The following is a 21527-nucleotide window of genomic DNA, read 5'->3' on the forward strand; positions in this document are numbered from 1 at the left end:
TTAATAGCTGTGATCAAGTTGAGTACTCTTCTGGAGGCAACTACAAGAATCTTCAAAATTGCCATGCAGTGGAATTTTTTCCTTTATCAGAGGAAAGGATGAAATGGAAATATGTCCTCCTATGGTTGTCTTTTCACTCTTGGGCAGTATATATTACAAAATTGTCTTTCAAACACAGATTAGAAAGGGACTCTGGTAGCAGTTTGTGTACTCCACCCTGCTGCTACCTTGCTTTTGCCATGAGAGATCAGCTCAGATGTCAGCTGTGTGGTGTTTTCTCTGAAACTTAGCTGTGCAGGTGGCGTGTAGCTCTTAGTAAATCACTTTCTATTGCTGTAGCAAGCAGACCTTTTAAAGCTCACAGATATGTTCTTCTTGAAGCAGTAAATATATGTTGTCAGTTTGCACCATCATATTCGTTAAATACATTCTTATGCCTCAGTTGTACTACTAAAAGCTTCCAGTATCTTTTAGAAGCTTCTGAAGTTCTCATCTGTGATTGACTAAAACTCTTTCCAGTAGAACATTATGCTGTTCATTATGTAAGTTAACGACACAAATGTAAAAGCAAGGAACGGTATCAGGAACGCAATTTAATTTGAAGTACAGCTTAAATGTGAAGAATGTTCTGAAATAACTCTCATTTAAATCATTGTACTTAGCGCTCTTCTGATTTGGCTTAATTTGCTTTTGTGAAGTGGAAAAGAAGTTTGTGAAATCAAAGCTGTGTGTGTTTGTGGTTATTCTGTATTCATGTAGTCTGAGTGAGTTATGTGTGGGAATCAACCCAGGGTTTCTGGTCCCAAACAAAAAAACTGCTGCCTGAGCCGATAATCCGGAACTCGTTGCTGAGTGACTGGTGGCCAGGATAGCAGCCAAGCTAAGACCTCCACAGACGAGGGCTGAGAAGGAGTGGCACTTAGCACCACAGTGAGTTCTGCTGTGTGTGATAAAGAAGGAAATGCCTGATACAATTATTTTTCAGTTAGGAAATGAGTAAAAAGCAATAAAGCGCCTGCATATGCATTAGTACATTTTTGTCCTCACATGGTCCACGGTGTCATGTTTTCTGTAGCCTTTTAGTCCTGTGAAGAACCTCTCGGAGGATCTTTCTGATGGTGACTGAGATGGTATATGAGAAGAACGTGATGAGAAGGGTGATAGGAAGTCTGATCATAGGGGAGTGACCATTTCTTTCTCTGTAAATTATCCACCCGATTCTCTTAATTCCTCTGTTCTTGGGGGGAGAGGGGAGGGAACAAGGGGGAATATACGATATTAACTTGAAGAATGCTAGTAATCCTGTGTGTTAAATAAGGTGTGTTGCAAAGTGTATAACCATGTGTGAAATGCATCTGACTCTTACTACATATTCAATGATTTTATTACTTATTTTGTAAATAAAGATCTCCTGAATGTTTCTGGGGTTCCTCTACGGAATGCTGGAGATAGGGGTTCAGGGGTTCTCTTTTATCTCTCGTTAATGGTGTCCTTCCTAGTGGCATGGACATTTTAAATTACTCCATAAAAATATAGTTTGAGCATTGTCTTGGGTGGGAAATGGAGTGGGTTGGAAAGGTTTTAAAAAGACAAGAAGAAACAGTGCAAGCCAAGGCCCAAACAGGAAAACAAGCAGTTAAAAGCTGTATTTTTTTTAGGTCCTCTGTATGGAAATGTTTTTGTTCCTTTATTTGGCAGATTTAATTTCTTCTTTATTTCATTTCAACGTAAAAGTAAGCTGTATGTGGTGACCTTTGCTAGGAGCCACCGAGTTTGGGGGCAGCTTCTGCCTGATAGATGGGGCCGGGCCGCAGCTACCAGAAGACACCCTCGTGGTCATAACCGAGTTGTAAATGTCACTAGGATTGCTTCTGAGTGCCTATCACATGTGTATCGCTGATTCTGAAGCAGATAAAGTCAGCCAAAGATTCATCTGGGAACTGGGATTCCCAGAAGATTACTTTTACAGCAGAATAGCAGAAAGAGTTGTGACACGCATCCGTAAGCAGTTATAGCGGTTTGACAGTTATTTAGCCCTCAGTTACTGGCCCTTTGGTTGAACTGACAGCACGCCTGCAAAGATAGTGAGGCCTGTTTCAGCCCCATTAGTGTTGTCTTGAGTGTGAGCCTGCGGTCTGAAAAAATGATAAATGTTCAGTGATTGATTTCATAGTCCCAGGGGACTTGGTTTCTAGTCGCTTTGAGCCTGAGCAATTTTCCTGTCCCTTAATTAGGCCTCAGCTTTGGATTTCTCTTCAGCTTTTAAAGAGGCTTAAAGAAAGCGATCAGGAATTGTATGCTAAGGTTTACAAAATGGTCAAAACTTAATTGCAAAGAAGGTGCTGTTCTGAGTGCCAAGTCTTGTCAAGTTTTGATTCAGTGTGATTTGGGATGCATTTGAGTGGTTGTGAATGGCAGATACCTTATTCATACCTTTATACAGAAAAGCTGAAAACAAGTTGTACAGTGCAAAAGAAAAACTTGATTGGTTTAATTAAATATATACATCTTAGGCTTCTGCAGTCTGTCTCTGCCTTCGGAGCAAGCTTTCAATAAGCTGGTGTTTCCAGATTGTGTAAGGGTTGTTCCAAGACTTGTAAGTTTGCTATGTAATATCAGAAAAGCAAAAAGAATATTTCAGTTTGAATGCTTCCTTTAAAATCAAATAGAAAAATTGTTTCTTTAATCAGTATTTGAAAGTAAACTTGTTGTCAGCGGGCTATAATTCAGTAGTGTCAAAATGCCTATTAATATGTAACATTAATAGTAGGTTGCAAGGGGAATAGAAATTTCTTCTCATTTGCACCAGTGTTTTTTCCTAATGTCACGACTCTTTGACCTTACTGTAGTGTTTGGTTAATGCAAACAACAAATAAATCAGTTGTGACTTCTTCGGACCAATTCTGCTCACAGTGATTAGTGATGTAACACTAAGAGGATTCAGATATCAAAATATCTGAGTATTACAGTATTACTCAATTTTTAGAAATACTGTCTGAGGACACAACTTGTTAAGAAATCATGGATTTTTGTTTATTTATTTTTTGCTGGTGGAGAAAGGGGTACAAAAATAAAATGTGGGCAGAGAGTGATTTTCTCTGTGAGATAGACCTCAAAGCCAACTTTTGTGATGAATGACCAATTGTGACTCCACACATTTAATTAGAAAAGTGTCATTACACTCAATTAGCAGGGCTGCCAAATAATCTGTTTAATACTCTGGTCTTTTTTTCTCTAGGGTTTTGCAGACAGTCCTCATTACAGTGATCACTTGAATGACAGTCGATTAGGGCCCCATGAAGGATTGTCCCCGACACCTTTCATGAACTCAAATCTGATGGGTAAGTAGGTAATTCTTTACGAGTATCCCCTCAAAGCCTCTTTGGTCAGAAAGAGACATTATTCATCTCCTTGTCTAGGCCTGACACATCAAGCATCTGGAAGTTGCTTTGTTACTCACAGCAACAATGACTTTCCTGTTGAAACACTTCTATGTTGGGCAAATTCCTTATAAGGGCCATTGTCTATGACTTTTCAGAAGGAATTTGAGTTGATATGGAAAGCTGATAATTTTTTTAATTTTGATTTTTGGTTTTTCTTGTAAAACTTCAGTAATTTCAAAGCTGAAATTTTCTTTGCTGTTGTTGAGGAGGTATCTGCAGCAGTTTTTAGTTTGTGCACTTAGAAAAGAAAGAAAAAATCCAGATTTCTAATATTTGAGATCCCTGAAACACTGGTTTCCTTAAGGATTTTCTTTGTGTTGGTTTTTTTTTAGATTTTGATTCTCATATACATTTGATATTTGTTTTCTTAGAAACACTATCAATTCTAAGAAGTAGATGCAAAAACCAGTTTTGTTAGGCAAGAAATATTACTGCTTTCAGGCTTGTGGGTGTCCAGCATTTTTTCTGCTTTTGAAACTGAAAAGTTAAACATATCCACAAAAAAAAAAAAATATTATATTGCTGGCTTAGGTATTGAATGTTGTTTTTCTTTTCCTGGACTTCACTGTTACCTGAAACTTATTTAATGTGCTGATGGCGTTGTCTGAAACTCTCATTAAGCTTGGAACATAAAAATGTCATTTTCCAAATATGTACTGTTTGGGAAAAACGTTGTGTTGGGACGATCTTTTTCTTGTACCCTAAACACAGAGGTCAATCTGAATGTTTATTCCAAATTTGCAAACAAGACATTGTTTCACTTGTATATTCTGCTTTGCATAGACATGACCTATTTTGTGATCTCAGTATTGTCCTTTTAAGACATAGCCATGGTAATCTAAGTGGATTATCCAAATCCAAATCCTGGTGGTCTGCAATTTCTTTTGGAAATCTTTCTACTTTGCTCAATCTTTGTTTACTGGTTTAATTTTCTCTGAAATGAAGGCAAAGCAAAGCTACTGCCAAAACCAAAATCTTGTTTAAACCTTCCTGTATGAACTGAAAGGACGTAATTTTAGAGTGACTGGCTCTGTAGTCCATGCGCAGAGAGTTTGTATCAATTGATCAGTGATACCTATATCTGAAGAGAACGGAGCTCGAATGTAGATTCCCTTTTTTATTTTAATAAAGCAGAGTAGAGCTTCCTTTCCTGCCCTCACCGACAGCACTCTTTCAAATGTTGCCTGGTTTTGTTTCTTTCTAATTAAAGTAGACTAAAAAGGCAGGTTACCTCAGTTGCTGCTCTGGTATTTTGATCAGTAGCATGTGTGAGGCTTTTTTTTTTTTGTAGCTGATGTTGATGTTGTTTTACAAACACGCATAGCAAAATTTGATTTTTTTTTTTGTTTTGTATTACCAAAACTAAGCTATTTTCATGTTTCTGCTATTTGTTCATGTTTCTGTTCTGAGTCATTTCTAAACCATATATGTCTTTAAATATAAAAATTGGAACTGTATCTTCCTAGTTTTTAATAGAAGAGATGACTAAGAGATTCCATTAAACATAATAAAATTACATCATTACCTACAGATTTGCAAAGAAGCCTCCACTGAGATTGCTTTGTAGAGAGAATTGATACACTGTAAGATGTGTGTATGTCAATTGCTTGCCTACAGCAGCTGTGAACTGAAATAGTTTTCTAATGCTTTATGGCTAACAGTTCTTCAGGGTTTTCTTTTGTTGAAGAAATAGTTCTTCCCATTTCCCCCCATTTGCAGCAAAGAACTGTAGAAAACTTCTGGTATATATCTATCTATCTGTATCTAAGAAGTGCAACTAAATCTCTAAAAGGATAATTGAAAAGTATTTCACCTGTGGTTTTTTTTTTAAACTAAAAAATGTTGATTTTATGTTATTGTATGGGATGCAGCTTGGTGTATCGTATCTCACATCATTAATTTTTGCAACATATCTGGAGTTGAGTCTGGAAGTTTGGGGAGAAAGTTTTCTGTTTAGTAGTTGTATCTGATTTTTTTTTCTACTACTGAAAAGAAAAATAAACTTTTTTAGTTAGCTTTGTTAGACAAAAGAAGTTACACAGTTGCTATCAAGTTGTAGACACATTCCCATTAATAAGTGAAAGCATCCGTTCTGTTGGTCACTACAGATAAGTGCACTGATTGATTATTGTGCAGTCTTGAGAGGCTGAAAGGAGCTGGAATTTTAGGATATAAACTTAATGAGCTGACAGGAAATAACTTACTGGGCTAATAGGAGTGATGGAGTGCCGAGGGTTCCATGCAAAAGGTCTTGGAGGCATTCCTCCTCAACTTTTGTCGTCAGATGCACTGAAATGCATCTCTGAAACAGTTAAAAACTATATGTAAAAAAAACCCACAAACCAACAAACCCATCTAGCAATAACATATTTCACCGTTGCTGTCAACACTTAAGAGCACCATTAAAAGAAAGAATTGTGTGTCAAGGGGATGTTGTTATTTTGTGTATTATGTTCAGCCGTAAGCATATTTGCCTGAAGAGATAGCGGATTATAAAGTGCCACTGTCTTTCATGATGGAGCTCTCAAACATTTTAATGATCTTGTACATTGCAAAAGAGAGGAATTTTGTCTAACAAGAGTTGATAATGATTCAATAATGAACAATTTGCCACAGAAAGATGCATTTCCATATTCATTTAGATATTTTTTTGAAGTGTTTTGCAGAGGAAGTAAAGCTATTATGTTGGATTGGTTAGTGTTATTCGTTAATGAATTCCAGAATTATCCTGTTGATTTGTGAGTATAAAAAAGGAAGGGCTGTTGCCTGTGTTTTAAGTGAAACCACCGAATCCTCTTGGCAGCAGCACAGTCTTTTAGTATCCATAGCAATACATAGAAAATCAGGCTAAGATATATTGGTTGTATTGCAGCTCCATCTAGATTTGATACTCTTTGCATATTCAACACTTTCTGTTTTAATTACATTCTAGAAAACTACTCACGAAGATGTCAGATTATTCCCTCCGTAATTATGCTGCCTTTTAGTTCTCTGTACTTGAAGAAGGTCAATTTTTGCTGGGACCCTTCAAGCGTTCAGTATTATCTCTTCTGTTGTACTGTCCTGAACTTTATTGTACTGAGCTTTTCTACTTCTGCTCACCATGAGGAGAGGGAACTGATCATTACTGTGTATAGTGTAAAGGTTTTTTGGTTAGTTGTTCTTGAAAATTTGAAGTGGGCAACTTCGTTTGGGGTCTTTGTGTCCTTCCACAAGGGAAAGAAAGGATAAAAGCAAAACATTCCTATGCTGTGCCCTGTGTTCATTTTCTGTGTGCTGAGCAGTTCCACAGGCTTGTATGTGATGAAAAGTCATTAAAAAATTAATCCGTGGTAAGTGGAAAGGTTGCTGAACATAAGCTTGAATATAAGATGCTGAAACAAGTCCCTTACATTTAAAAGATAGCGATCTCTTTTTCAAGTATATTTCCTTGTTTTCCAGTTACTTATCTACTGTTTTTACAGTTTAATTTGATTAAACTTTAAAGCCCAGGGTGTTCCTAGGCTAGCCACAGGGTTTGAAGATCTGTCAGCTGGGATAAAAGGAAACTGCCATAACCAGAAGCTGTAAATGTGTGAGAATGGCACAGAGAGCTTTCGATCACACCTTTCTTCCTGACCTTACCTACTCACTCACACTGGTGGATCCAGCTCTAGGAGTTGCAGTGTATTAGTTCTTCAAATCATGTTTGTGTCCTAATGGCTGTGCTTCTCTTTCTAGCATTCTGCCTTGTGCTTTCTGTGGTCACTGTATTTTCGAGCAGCTTGAAGAGTATGAATGACCTGACAAGGCAGGGAAATCAAGACATATCAGGCAGTGTTTATTAGGGAGGGAGTAGGAGCTAATTACTAGCTTATTAATAGATTCTTATCAGCTTATTAGAGTTAAAAGTGCTTTAGATTTGGTAATCAAAATAGTTTCTTATACCTATTGAGTACAGTGAATAGAAAGTCTGATTCTTGTCCTGATTGAAATAAATGGAAGAACAGAATGGAGTATTATCTAATAAAGATGGAAGCTGGGTAATTTTTTTTAACTCAGTGCATCTTCCTTTCATGTTGGCTGTACTTTGCTATGTGTGAGTCAGGTGGTTTGTCATTTACCAAACAGTCAGGACCTACAGCGATGTATGTGCGCTTTTATGTTATCTTTTATTAATGCTTCGTTGCCTTTTATCAGTGCGGTACGTGGTTGGTGGATGGTGGATAGACAGTGCCATGCAAAGGGTGGCAGCAATGGAGAGGTGCTTGCTGGGATGAGGCCAAGTTCCACAAAGGTTTCAAAGGCAGTCTTTTGGGTTGCTGTGAAACTGAAGACTCATTTAGTGGGTTAATTATATGAGCGATTAATATCTGGGTTTGTCTGTGTTCTATTTGCAGCATTGCTTCTCGCTTAATCAACTTGACTGCCTCATTCTGTAGGTTTATAAGAGTGGCTGCATTTCTGTCCCAGCTTCTTTCAAATGAGTGAAATTACTACACCTAATTTTCACTGTAAATTCTATTGTTTCACTTACAAGGTAAACAGACCAGTTGGCTGGGTGGAGGGACAAGCATTCTTATACAGAGATCAGGTAAATAGCTGAAATTTCTGTAAGCTTGCCAGGACTGGTACTGTTCTGAATAGGTGGTGTTTTGTAGAGGCTGAGAGAGGAGAGGGTTTTTAGCTGTGAGATGGAATTAAAAGATGTGCATCTGAGTTGTTTGTCACTTAAGAATCTAACTAATCTTCAGGAAAACTGCTAGCTGGATGTTGTTTTTTAAACTCCATAGCGTGTTAGTAGAAGGATTTTGAGATCAGAGAGAGCCAAAAGCCAAATGATTTTATGATGGTGAATTCAGTTGAAGGAAAACAAGCAAAGGTGAATAGCTGTTAAAATGGCAAATGTTAAGAATTATGGCATTATGTTCTTTGCTAAGCATGCTGCTTTAATTACCTTTCAGGGAGGGAGAGGGCAGGTGCGAGTGTTGAGCAGGCACACTGTGTATTTGTCCAAAATAACAGACTTCCTTGAATTGCCTTCTGTAGTCGTTACTAACTCAACACATGGAGACATCACAATGAAAACGATCTCTGGAGATGTGAGTAACAGCAAGACTGTTTTGAAATAATTTATCCACACCAGTAGTAACTTATTACACTAGCATTAACTTGGAGAATGGAGGAAAGAATATCTGGTAATCAACAGACTTCACTAGGAAGAGTGAGGCAAATACTAGAAGAAAATGACAAAATAAGCATATGATAAAGATTATGAGAATTGCTACATCCAGTTCTGGAGCCCCAAACACAAGAAGGACATGGAGCTGTTATAGGAGGTCCGGAGGAGGGCCACAAAGATGGTCAGAGGGCTGGAGCACCTCTCCTATGAGGACAGAATGAGAGATCTGGGGCCCATTAGCCTGGAGAAGAGAATGCTCCAAGAAGACTTCATAAGAGCCTTGCAGTACCTAAAGAGAGCCTAAAGGAAAGCTGGGGAAGAGGGAGTCCCTGTAACAGCATGTACTGACAGGATGAGGGGAGTGGTTTTAAACTGGAAGAGGGTAGAGCTAGACTAGATATTAGGAAGAAATTCTTTACTGTAAGGCTGGTGAGACACTGGAACTGGTTGCCCAGTGAGATTGTGAATGTCCCCTCTCTGGAAGCATCCAAAGCCAGGCTGGATGGGGCTGTGAGCAACCTGGGCTAGTGGGAGGTGTCCCTGCCTACAGCAGGGGCTTGAAACTAGGTTATCTTAAAGGTCCCTTCCAACTCAAACCATTCTGTGAATCAGTTCATACTGTTTTATGTGAGCAGGGCAGTGTGTTCATCGGAAAAGACTGCTTATAAGCTTCACAGTGCTTAATTATCTGTTGAATACTGCTTTGGCCAAGAGTTCAGAAGAAGTTTCTTGATGTCTTTTTTTTTTTTTTTTATGAAGATATATGCACGACAGAGCCATCCATGGATTAAGAGTATGGATCTCCTGCTGCATGGCACAGGTCCACCACAAACCAATGGGGTGTAAACTTCCCATACTGGAAAAATTCCTTACATTTCACTTTGCAGTAGCTCGCATCAGGCAGTTGCACAGCGTTACATTTACATTTTATTAAATCACTTAATGCTTTGATTATTGAAGCTAAAAATATCAGGACTGAACACACTTATGTTCTTGGCTTACGTAAGCATCCTTGGCTGATATGTAGAAAATAGTGAAAAAATTGCATGCAGGCTCTTTTTGGGCCAGTTTGTCTATATGTAATACATCACTGCTACTTTTCCCAAAGCATTTGTTACCGTTGCTTTACTCCACTAAAACTCTTGTTTTATTGCTTCAGGTAGACATGAGTTTTGTTTTGATTTTTTAATTAGTTTTTGTCCATAGGATTGCATGTAATCTAGCAAACAGGAGACTTATGCTTAATTTTCCATCTAAGAATGTTTGTTTTATTTTGGAGGTACATCACTGTGCTTAACTGCTTGATTGATGCTTTGATACAGTATTCTAGACTGGCTGAGAATCTGGTGTGTATTTCCTAGTATTTTGTTGTTTATGATGAAGCTTAATGCTTTCAGTTAAATCTCAGTGATTTCTTCTCTCCCAGATAATTATGCATATCATTTAATTCCCACATTCATACATAAACTCTCCATTAATTGAGAGAAGAGGTGTATTTTTTGCTCTCTCTTTCCTTTCCTTGAGCTGCTGGAGCAGTGCATGCTGTGTTGCTGTGCTTGCAGCTGGGCTGTGCCCTTGGCCGTGCTGCTGGGCAGCAGCAGATCCCCATGAGCCAGGCTCCTCTGGGCTTGGATCTGCGCTCTGTGTGCTGCTGCGCTCTGATGCGTGGTAGAGTGTGATGCTCTGGCTTCGGTTTCAGATGGTTTCCCTCCCCCTCCAGGTATTACATTAAATAAATTCCGCTCACATTAAAGAATTGCTCTCATCCGCTCTTCATTTTCCTTTTGTGAAAGCTAATGGGTTTCTGGGAAATTAAATTACACAGTCATTTAGTGACAGCGCCAAGTGCAGGGCGTTTTTACCATTGGGTTTTTGCTCACAGGAACGCGTATAGCTTAGTTTTCCCTTCTGTTTACAGTAATATTTCAATCAAATAACTTTCCTAGCACGTATTTAAATACAGGAATACCTCAAGGCTCACTCCAGACGCAGCAGAGCCTGTGTCCTTGGTGCTGGGCTGCAGCAGGTGTCACCTGTGCTCTCCCCCTGGGATTTGCAGCTGTGGCAGCGGGCAGTGAGCCTCCCCAGGAGGAGCTCAGGTGGAGCTGCCAGGTAGGTGCGTGCTGCACAGCCACAGCTGCTCCGGAGCCGCTGCCTCCAGCAGCTTCCAGGGCAGGGAGGTGAAGGAGCAAGCAGGTGCAGAGTTGTCTCCCTGCCAGTGATGCTGGAGTGCCGAGGCAGCTTGTCCTTAGTGAGTGAGGTTAGGATTGTGCAAGTTCAGAGGATTATAAAGTCTCTAAATCAGTGTGGGAGTCATCTTCAAACTTAGTCTGCAACGCTGTGGTTCAAGGGAAATAAACAAGCATGTTTTCTTTCTGGAAAATGAAGAAATCTATCCTTGAAAATCCTTCACACTGTTCAACATTGTGCTAGGAATAGCTGGGGGTAGCTGCTCTCTGGGTGCTGCTAGTGATGCAGGTGCCATAGCAGAACTGTGGGAGCCTGCGCAGCCCAGTGTGTCCCACCTGCAAGTCTGACTGTGGCCCTCCTTGTAGGACACCGTGCCAGGAGAAGCAGTGTGACCTGGCGTAACCTGCGTCAGACCAAGTGTTGTTGTCTTCAAAAATGTTTCATTTACACCCCTAACCAGATTTTTTGTCAATGCTAAGCACTTCTGAATTGCCAGTCTAGGAATTTTAATGTGCAATCTGTGCTTTTTAAATGTTAAACTATTTTATTTTGTATAAAATTTTATATCAAAAACCTTTGTTTTCAGCTAACGCGGTCTGATACATTAAGTGTTGATTTATTCACAGTGTACTCAGACTCTGAAATGGGAATAAACAGTAATCTGATGAAATTTTTAAGTCCTGCTTTTCCTCTTTGTTATAACATGTCAGTTGAGCTGCTGCAGGGTATGTTTATCTGTTACAAGGCTCATCAGTGCATGAAATGCTGAAAGGGCATATTTCTCTCCTGTGGTTCCTGCCATCCCTGGGCACTTGTAGATGTGTTCCAGTGGCTGGGATCAGCTGGGTGAAGCTGTAGGATTTTAAATTTCAGTCTGTCTGAAGGCGCCAAGCTCCTTTCTAGGGACAAGGGAGGAGGGGAGGATTCTTTCCCATACTGGTGATGTAACTTCCCCATGAGGCAGTTGCTTAGGGATCTACATAATAACTATTACCCTGTTCAAATAGGGGACTGTAGAAAGCTCATAGGTGATTAAAAGATAATTTTGTAATTTTTCATGGCTTGTCTTTGTTTTGCAATAAAGATGTTTGCTCATTGCCAGGTGCATAAAAATCACTTACTTGATCTCGATTTCATTCCATTAATTTCTTTTCATTCCTGTGTGCACGTAGCTGTAGCCTGTCATTTGCTAGCAGCCCAGTTTTTAACCAATTAGCAGCCTGTGTCCAGTGATGAAATTCTGATCTGAACAACCAAAATGTAACCAGACTGCTTGTACCTGGGTAAGTGGCTTTTGTGATTTTTGGAGCATTATGTTTTTTGCATTAATGTGGCTTTATGGTGATGGTTTTGGCAAGTCAGAAGTTCGTTGCTGCAGGAAACCTGACTTTGATAGATGCACTGATACCTTGGGAATATCAGGGAAAGGCAAAAAAGGGATGCAGCTGAACTGCCACAGACAGGACTGTACGCATTGTGTACAGGGTGGTGTTGGACTGCACTACCATTGTTGGCGTTTTCTGGGTGACCACTGTACTTTTTCCATAGAGTTGTCATTTGGTGCTGGTGTGCAGTACTCCAAATTGGGCACTTTTGCTTCAGTGCATGAAAATCTGCTTTCTGAAAAGCAGGTGAGTGACTTTCATGTAACAGAAACATGCACAAGACCAAAAAACAGCAAACCCATTTTGCTAAGCAATGGCCATGCTTTATATGCGGGGCTTTTTCCGTACCTCTCTCTGCTTTTTCTCATGGCCAAACAGCACTGTTGCTTTCAAATAAGAGTTCAGCTTCTGTCACTCTGATGCTTGTAAGTCTGTCAGGAGGTCAGCCAGGAGATCTGAGGACTTACTTCTCAGGTATTCAGGTCACTTCAAGAAGTAGATACCTTGTTATCCTTGTGTGTAGGAGCTTCACTGGGATAGCATTTGGTGGAAGGAGGGCCGAAGCTTGGTTGCTTTGGGTTTTGTTTGATGATGCGTTAATATGTGAAATGAAAGAAGCTGATGGATTACTGCTGCTGTGATTCTTCTAGAGAAACAGATAGCCTTGAGTTTTGTATTTCATCATAAAGGTTCACTGAAATTGAATAGAGGAAGAAATGAAACACTTAACATAGAAACAAGAGGAGATGGACTCTGCTGCTTTTTTTAAAACAGCTTATCTCTATTCATGAGTTATTCATGAATCTTAAAGGTAGTTGAGAACCAAGTGTTCCAAGATCATCTTGTACTGCAAACAAGTCTCCCCTGGAAGTTCTTATTAATCTGCAAATTCCAATTGCAGTGGCAAATGAGAACCACAAATTTATGTTCTGCTAGGGAAAGCTCTTCCGGCAGTGTAGTGCCTCAGCTTTTCATTTCCTTATGCTCACCTGATGAGGAGGACAAACCTGGTTCTCCAGTGTATCCTGCAAATTTCTTGTCTTTGTGGAGTCTTGCTTTTTACTCCTTTGGGTTTTCCTTAATTTTGTCCATAAGAGGCATTTTTTCCTCTCTTGGGAGTGACATGAATCCAATTTTGGTGTATAGTATCATATTCAGTTGATATCAGTGGCATTACAGCTGGCACCAGTGGCCTTGATCCAGCTAAAGGAAGCTAGGAAAATGCATTCTCACGTTGCTAGCAAATCTTGCATTCAGAATCCCAAATAGTTTGCTCTGTGATTAGTCGGGCCTCTCATCTGAGGAACTAGGATTGTGCAGACCATGTGTGGAACAAGTACTGCCATCACAATAACTGTAACAAAATTTTAGCTTGCTTCCCAGCATTTTAATGGGGCCCTGTGTAATAAACTTAGCACTCTAGGCACAAATGCAGTACAAATAAAGCATCTTTCCATCTCTCCTCCTACATAATGAGACATAGAAGGCAAGAGACTGGAGAATAATGCATGACTTGTTAACACTGCTGTAAGCATCAAGGCCACTCCCTGGGGTCTGCATTGCACACTGAAGTGCATGACTGCAGCATAAATAAATTAATATCCTGCTTGTTTTTTTGTTTTTTTTTTTAAGTTCTGAAGAGATAGAAAAGGACGTACCTGTGCGCTTCTTTTGTGGTACTGCCCTTCTCTGCATATTGGGAGCAAAGAAAAGTTTTGCTTTGCTTTTTTCTGCGGTAAATAATACACATCTGTCATGGAAGTAGCGTTGCCTTAAGAAATATGATGGAGAGCATTCTGATCCCACTGTCTTAATGCTTTAAAGGAATTAGCAGAAGCTCATGTACTTGGTAGACCATAGAAAGCGTTTAACACACCTTCATATTTTACTTATCAGTCAAAACAGGAGATTTTTTTTTTTCACATTTGTAAGTTTTCCTTCATTATTTGTTTTCCTTTTAATTTTAGAGGAGCTTTTGTTTCCGGGTCTCTGTGTTGCATAATTATGCAGCTTTGCATTTGCAGCAATCATTTGAAATTGATACAGGTATGCAAGGTCAGAAACTGCTCTTGGTTTTTTTCTGAGCTAGAGCTCTGTCTGTGTTTGTGCTTAGGAATGTCATTTTTTCTCCCTGAAGCGAACTAAATCTTTCTTCCCAGTGATAGGAGAGGGTGTTGTTTTTTTCTAGGAGTGCGGTGTTGTGTGGTGAGAAATCTGTTAATATTATTTTATCATCACTGAAACCATTTTTCTTTGTCTTCTGGAACTGATGATTTTAAGTTTAAGATAAACATCACCAGCACTACTCTTGTTCAAAATATTTCATAAATAGCAAGGCTGAGAAGTGCACATTCCACATTTTTGGTGGTCTTTTTTTTTTTGTCATCTGATTCTGCATCACTTCTCTGCGTTCAGTTTTATGAGCTGCAGGAGCACAACCTGAAAATTAGTAGCTCCTGGTTGCTCAATTCTTACAGCGTTGTACTGTACCTGCCCGGTGTACTGAGGGCTTGGGGTGTTATTTTATTTGATTATGGAGAGAGTGGTAGGAGGGGAAGAGATGATTGCCTCATCTTTGTGGTGTTTGGCTGCATTTCCTTTTTTTTTTTTTTGTTCTCTGCTTTTATTCATCAGTGACAATTTATAAACAGTACATGTTTCACAATGATTTCAGCCTTGAGTGCCAAACAACTGTATGATGTTGTTCCTTTGTTTGACAGCTTCCTGGCACTCAGCCACATGCACAGTAGTAATAAATACTCTTGTCCAGTGTACGTGTGCGTTCTTTATTTGGTGTATGTTTTTACAATTGCATTAGAAATCTGTCTTCCTAAAAATGTGGTTCCAAAGATGTATGGTTTAAGAAACAAATAACAAAAACATCCCCGAACAACCAAACCTTGTGAAGCAGTAAAAATGCAATAATTATAAACCATTCCTTCATTATTCTGGAGCAAGGGATAGGGGCTGGGGAGAGAATTACTGCTGTTTTTCATTGGTTCTGTGGTACATTTGCAAAATATGGAAAGGAATATGGTTTGTTGGCAGAGGGAAAAATCCCACTTGTTTCTCCAGTTGTTAATCATTTTCTATACAATAGTTTGCTTACATGTGCACTAAACAGTGGGCTTCCAGCAATGTATTTAGGACAGAAGAAAAGAGAAAGAAAATTTGAGAAAACCACAGTAGATATTGTGTATTATCTGTGTTGAAGACAATTAGGAACACAAATGGCTTGAACTCAGGATATTGGCTTTTAACTGGATCTACAGCATTTGGTTGGAACAGGGCATCCTGCAGTATGAAGAAGCCGAGCGTCACTGCTGATTACACTCCTCCTGCTGCTGTTCTGTGCCTCCCCCTCTTTCCCCAGCAGAGACACAGCTTGCTCTCATGATAGAGAAGCAGTGCAAATGCCAATAGAACACTGAATTGAAAGGCAGTGATTCATCAGCAGAATGTTATTTATCCGAGCACAGGTTACATTTTTTTTCTTTTTACCTGTGCTCTAAAACATCATTATTTGCTTGATAAACCAATTTTATTACAACTACTGAACAGAAAGCTAATTCTTGGGCTTGCCTCTTCGCTTATATTCAGTTTCTCTTGCTTTCTTAATGATGCTTTTATGTTGCTTTCTCACTTGGTGCAACACAGCTGTATGTCGTTGGTCCAGTTTTTCTTCTAAGATGTCATAACACCAGAAGTAGAAAATAATACAGCCTTTAACTTACACAGAAGTCAACAGAATCATCTGTCCTCAAATCTATAGAACATAATTTCTGCTGTACTTTTACTGTGCAGCAAAACCTGTAATTTTTGTCCCTTCAACCTACCTGTCCGGATCAGTATGCTGGTTCCATCTGAGCAGTTCCATCATGCCTGCTGTCAGTAGCACTTGGGGATTTTTCCTGTCTGTACTTGCATTTGCTTTCTTCATTTCTTCTGTTTCTGAATGTTTTGAGAACTGCCATTTTGTTTATATTTTGCAAATATGTTGCTCTTAGTAGATGGGATACTTGTGTTAGTTGGGTCTTGGTTCTGTTCTAGCATGGGTTTCTTTGCTTGTTTCCAGTACGCTTGTGCTTTCAAAAGCATTGTCTCCTAAGCATTTTTTTAGGTACATGTTCTGAACAGAGGTGCTACCCCAAGTATCCTTCTTGAAAGGACAGCTTACTGCAGACTTGGCCTAGAAGATCAAAAGAGTTTGTTGTCATGTTGCAGTGAAGGTGTTCTAATGCATTGCTTATTAGAAGGATAATTTGTGGAGAATGGACAGCGGAGCAATAAAATTCAGTAGGAGGAAGAGCTTGAAGTGGGAGAAATGATAATCTCTTGAAGGCCGACTTCAGAACAAACTTAAACACTATGACTTAATAAACGTGGGGAAACATGAGCCAGATGTTGAAACATCAAATGGTTAGCTCTGAAAGAGTAAGCTTAAATGCAAAAGGAGTGAAAATTTGCTTATTTCTATGTTATAACAATAGCGTAGGTTCATGTACAATGAAGGGGAACTTGCAAATTCTTGTGGACTTTTTTCGTGTCCAGTATTCTGTTATTGGAAGCGTGTCCTTTTTACTAAAGCTTCTGAGATGTGCGGTGGATGCTTTTCAGAATGTGTTTGATCCCTTGTAGCATGTACCATGCTGCTCAAGGCAAGAATCTGTAGATGTCACAGTCATCTTGCCACACATGATGAATCACTTTGCCTGGAGATTTTCTGCTCTCGAGGCCTTAAGGCTGGTTCTGTCTCCCCACGGATGTTTGGTTAGATTTGCCATCTGAGCTTACTGTTGTGTGACCAGTTTAGAAAGTACTAAATCCAAACTTTCCTCATGTTTCATTTCTATGTTTTGTTATCATATGAGTATATATGTGGACATCACTCCTAACCAAAAATCCTGATTAGAAATAAGGCATGATAAGAATCAGTTTGGATTTTAAAAGACAGCATCTTTTTGAACTTCTTGTTGTTTTCTTGTCTTTGTTTTACTTAATTTGTTACAAGAATCATATGATGTGATGGTAGCTGCAGGCTGCTGTCCACTGTTTTCCTGCCTTTTTTTCTTTATTGAAAAAAAATCAAACCAACCAAACAAAAAAAACCCAAACTAAACCAACAATGTGTAAGCGTGTTCATAGCTTTCTTGATGCTGTCACCATTGGATGTTCTTTCACTGTACTGGCCTGTAAGACAGGATTAGTGGCAGCCTGAAGCCAAAGTTTTACGATGCTACGCAGATAGCTGGTCAGCAGTGTCCTTTATTGGTTCCATTGATTTGATGTAGGGAGCCTTGAGGACCACACTAGGAGGATTTTTTAAATTGTATTTGGATGTTTCAGTATTTAATGTAGTTTGTGTTTTTCAAATAAATCAAAATCTGTAGCAGGTAAATTTTAAATTCATATCCAGCTCTCTCATTTTCAAGTCCAGTGGCCTAACACTGTATGCACTGAACATTTTGTTATGGCAAGATGCATCTTTCCTATTGCTGCAAATTTATAAAAACAATATGTCAGCAATAAGACACAGGAAATGACAAAGCATAGCAAGTGGATTTTGAGCTTTTTCTTTTTTTCTTAATTGTTCTATTTATATTCCTGTCCTTCCTTCCTTTTTGCTGTCCTCTGGACGATACATATTCCAGCATTTTGCTTTGTTATTTTCCGTTCCCTTGTGCTCAGGGCAGAGCAGCTCTCTCGCTCCCTTTGCAGCCTGTTCAAGGCCTGCTGCCATTAGGTTCTGGAGGAACAGGTAGCTGCTTGCCTTCTCTGCTTCTCCCTCTAAGAAAACCCCTCTGTTCTTTGTGACCAGACGTTTGCTGTGATGTAAAAAGGGAATAAAAATGTAACTGTGAGTTGCTAGATGGCTGTGTTTCATCCCTTTTTGAATAGCCTTTTCTATTTAAGCTGCTTTTCTCCTTTCTGTCCTGTTGTCCTGCCATTTTTTGCTGAAATAAGCCTTGTTGGAAGAGCTGCTGTTTTCAGCTTTGGAAGACAAATCTAAATATATTTCCATGCATTTTCTTTTTTCTCCTCCCTATTTTTTTCTCAGGGATGCTCATGTTTGTTTTTTCTGCAATTATTGTTTTTTAAAAAAAAAAGAAAAAAAATGGGGGGGAAAAAAAAAAAAAACATGGAAAAACACCAAGAAAGAACAATTGTTCGTTACCAAGAACTGCTCTAAGTAGCTTAGGCACCAAGTATACCATAACTTGAAAGTCCTTTCTGTTGAGAATGTAAAAGGTACAAATTTTTATGATAAACAGCCCAGTAAACACTGTAAGAACAAACAACAAAACACCCCGAATGCCTTCATTTAAAACTGACAAACAAACAAAAAAACCCTCGTAATTCCAGTTCTTTGCAGTGAGATTCTACTGGTGGGGGATACAGTCTTAGTCCTTTTCTTGAATGCTTATTTCTCATTTTGGTTTTGTTACTTGTATACGTCTGCAAGTTTGATGGTTGCAGGAAACCTGAATGTATGCCATCTGTGTCACTTTGAAGAAATTGTATTGAAACAAAAATTTTATTTAATACCTGAAAGCATAGCATGATTAGCTATAAAAAATACTTATTTTTATGTCAGAGGCAGTGATGTCTGCCCGAGATTTAATACTCTCTTTTTAAAGAGTACAGCTGTGAAGCTTGAATGGAAATTAGATTGATGCTAACAGCTGATGATAAAGGTATCTACTTAAGCAAAACATAAAGTGAATAGCTTTTATTGACCGTGGGTAAAGCTGAGTAATGGCAGTATAGATGGCTAGGTAAAATGCTCTGATTAATTCATAGCTTGTATCTAAACTTCAAAGAGTAAAATTCAGATATTCTTTTTTGGCTCTATAGTACTTAAAGAACATTCCTAACAGTGCTACAGCTTTTCTTTGGATTCGAATGCTTAAAAGAATGAGTTTACTACGGTAGGCATATAATATATAATTTTAGCTATGTTGTTTTTTGTTTTTTTATCTTTGCCATTTTAAGTTTTGAATAAATGTTGTTAAGCTTTTAAAAATATTAAAATATTATCTTTCATTTGTAATGGTAACATTTACATTGACAACATCTCACTGAAGGATTTTTGCTCCAGAAGCCATGGCATCCTCTCAGTTTTAGCTGTTAACAGTCATAAGTTCCGAGACGTTTCTGTCTATTTAAAATACTGATTTGTGGTACTGCGAGCAACTGCTTCCTACAGCATTCGATTTCATTTTAGCCTTACAACCAGTCACCATTCCACTCACATGATGAAACCTTTCTCGTGACTGTTTTGCTCATTAACTTCTGGCTCTGTTTTCTGCAGTGGTGCTTGCCTAATTTTTGAGTGTATAAATCAAAGCTACTTCTTTCAAAGTAGATCTTAGTAATTTACACACTACATAATTGTTAATTTTGTATCCTGTTTTAGTGTTTTGTTTCTGTGTATTTTGGGGGTAAGAACCGTGGTGTAAGCTGAATCTTTGCTGAAGCCCTTTGCTCTAGGAAATGTCTCAGTTACTGTGCATTGTTTTGTTTACACATCAAAATTCCAATCCGACTCCCTAATTTATTTGAGTAAACTGATTAAAATCCGTTATTGTTCTTTAGATATCCTTCAACCTTGGTTATAATTTGTATTTCCTGCATCGTTGGATCTCTGACTCGTGTCATGTACTTTAATTAAAGGTTGTGTTCAGAAGTTCACTAAGTTTTTCTTTCCGGTGCATTTCATGCTGTCTCTGTAGAAATGTCCTTTAGAGCAAGTATTACCACCTTTTGCCATCTGGGAGAGCCCTTTCTTTGAAGTTCCACTTACAAAATTCATTGTGTTGAGCTGAACTTTGTCTTAGCACTTCTAGGTGTAACATCACAAGCCAGTTAAACCCCATGTAGCAGATGAGAAAAGAGGCAGAGTTTTGACCAGTGGGTGCAGGAGGTGCAGTCTCTGGGTGTGCTTCCAAGCAGTGCCACCAAAGCAATGAAGCACAAGGGTGCTGCACTTGTGCTGAGTGTCTCCTTGTGCTCCCATCTTGCTTAGTGTTGACAGGTAGCTTTCAGCTTTCCTGAGCTTTATTCTTTTGGGGTGAGATTCTCTGTTATACATCTCTCAGTCCTTTCTGTTGTGTCTCCAGCTGTTAGGTTCGTGCCTCTGAAGTGGAAATGTTATGTCTTTAGCATAGCCATCAGTTTGCCCCCATGTTGCATCTGAAGCATGACTCATATTAATACTTAATTCATTATATGGCATTTCTTTTTCTTCATAGATTCTCAAAATAAAATAAGTTGAATTTAATTTAAAACCAGTCTTATTAAAGAATATATTCTGGTGAATTTAATTTAAAACCAGTCTTATTAAAGAATATATTCTGGTCTTAACACTAGGCTCCCCAGATGCTCTGTAATTAGCATTCTTTAAGTACCCAGAATAGGATTGGGTGTCAGGCTGTTAATTTAATGATTTATTGATTAATGATTTTTGTATTCTGAGGAGGGGGAACATTTTCTGAACTGCTGTTAGTCAGCGTAGTTCTGCAAAAAGATAAGAATATTCTTTTGGTACTGCCTGTGTTTGCTCCTTAACCCTTGTGTTCACTGTCCAACAGCACTCAGTCCATCACCTTTTGGCATGCGTAGCTTTTGGGTTATAGAACTCCAGTTTGGCCCTATGAAGAGGTGAATTCTAACAGAACTTTGTTACTGACTTGAACTGAATTGAGAGCAAAATGTAAATGCTTTTTGTGCATTTTTCTGATATGTTAGGAAAGGAAGAAGGCAAAAAAGGATGGTGGGAAGATCTGTAGCAGTTCAAAACTCCAAATGATCTAACTATTTAAAAAAAATATGCTTTTTGCTCCCACTATGTGTTTTTTCCTCCTTGCATTAGTGAAGTGTGCAGGAGTCTCTTCGTATAGGCTTGTAGATGAGGAACAAGGAATTGCTGTTGACCTAAAGCAACGTGTAGTGGTGTGGAGTACAATCTGACAACTATTTACTGTGCATGCTTATTTCTCCAAGTAGTTCTCTGCAATTTAAGACTGAAAACATGAGTCAGAGTGGTTCGGGAGATTGCCATGAGCTATCTCCATAATTTAGAGGTCTCTGCTGTTCACAGACTCGTAGAATCGTAGAATGGCTTGGGTTGGAACAACTGTAAAGCTAAGCTTAGGTATCTGGTGGCAGAGTCCTTCCTACCTGGGCACTTGCACAATTCAGCACATGAAAACAGCATGTTAACAGTTCAAATTGTTGTATTTCAATACCAACTCACAGGACTTAGTCCCGAAGTATAGTGTGGTTGTAAGAGGTGATGCACTGCGTCGCATCGTTCCTGTGTATCTTTCAGTGGCATGAGTACTTAGT

At 38.9% G+C, this 21527-nt stretch overlaps 1 protein-coding gene across 8 annotated transcripts in view; it reads left to right on the top strand.

Moving 5' to 3' along the window:
* The window catches only part of TCF12 (transcription factor 12), a 158014-nt gene that overhangs the window by 52563 nt on the left and 83924 nt on the right, over positions 1-21527 (top strand). For all 8 annotated transcript variants that reach the window (XM_052672619.1, XM_052672622.1, XM_052672617.1 and 5 more), the window contains exon 6: positions 3239-3341. In XM_052672619.1, coding sequence (XP_052528579.1) covers positions 3239-3341 — 103 coding nt within the window. The remainder of the gene's footprint in view (positions 1-3238; positions 3342-21527) is intronic.

This window comes from Tympanuchus pallidicinctus, unplaced genomic scaffold (assembly GCF_026119805.1).
Source record: "Tympanuchus pallidicinctus isolate F22 unplaced genomic scaffold, pur_lepc_1.0 scaffold12, whole genome shotgun sequence".
NCBI classification, from domain to species: Eukaryota; Metazoa; Chordata; class Aves; order Galliformes; family Phasianidae; genus Tympanuchus; species Tympanuchus pallidicinctus.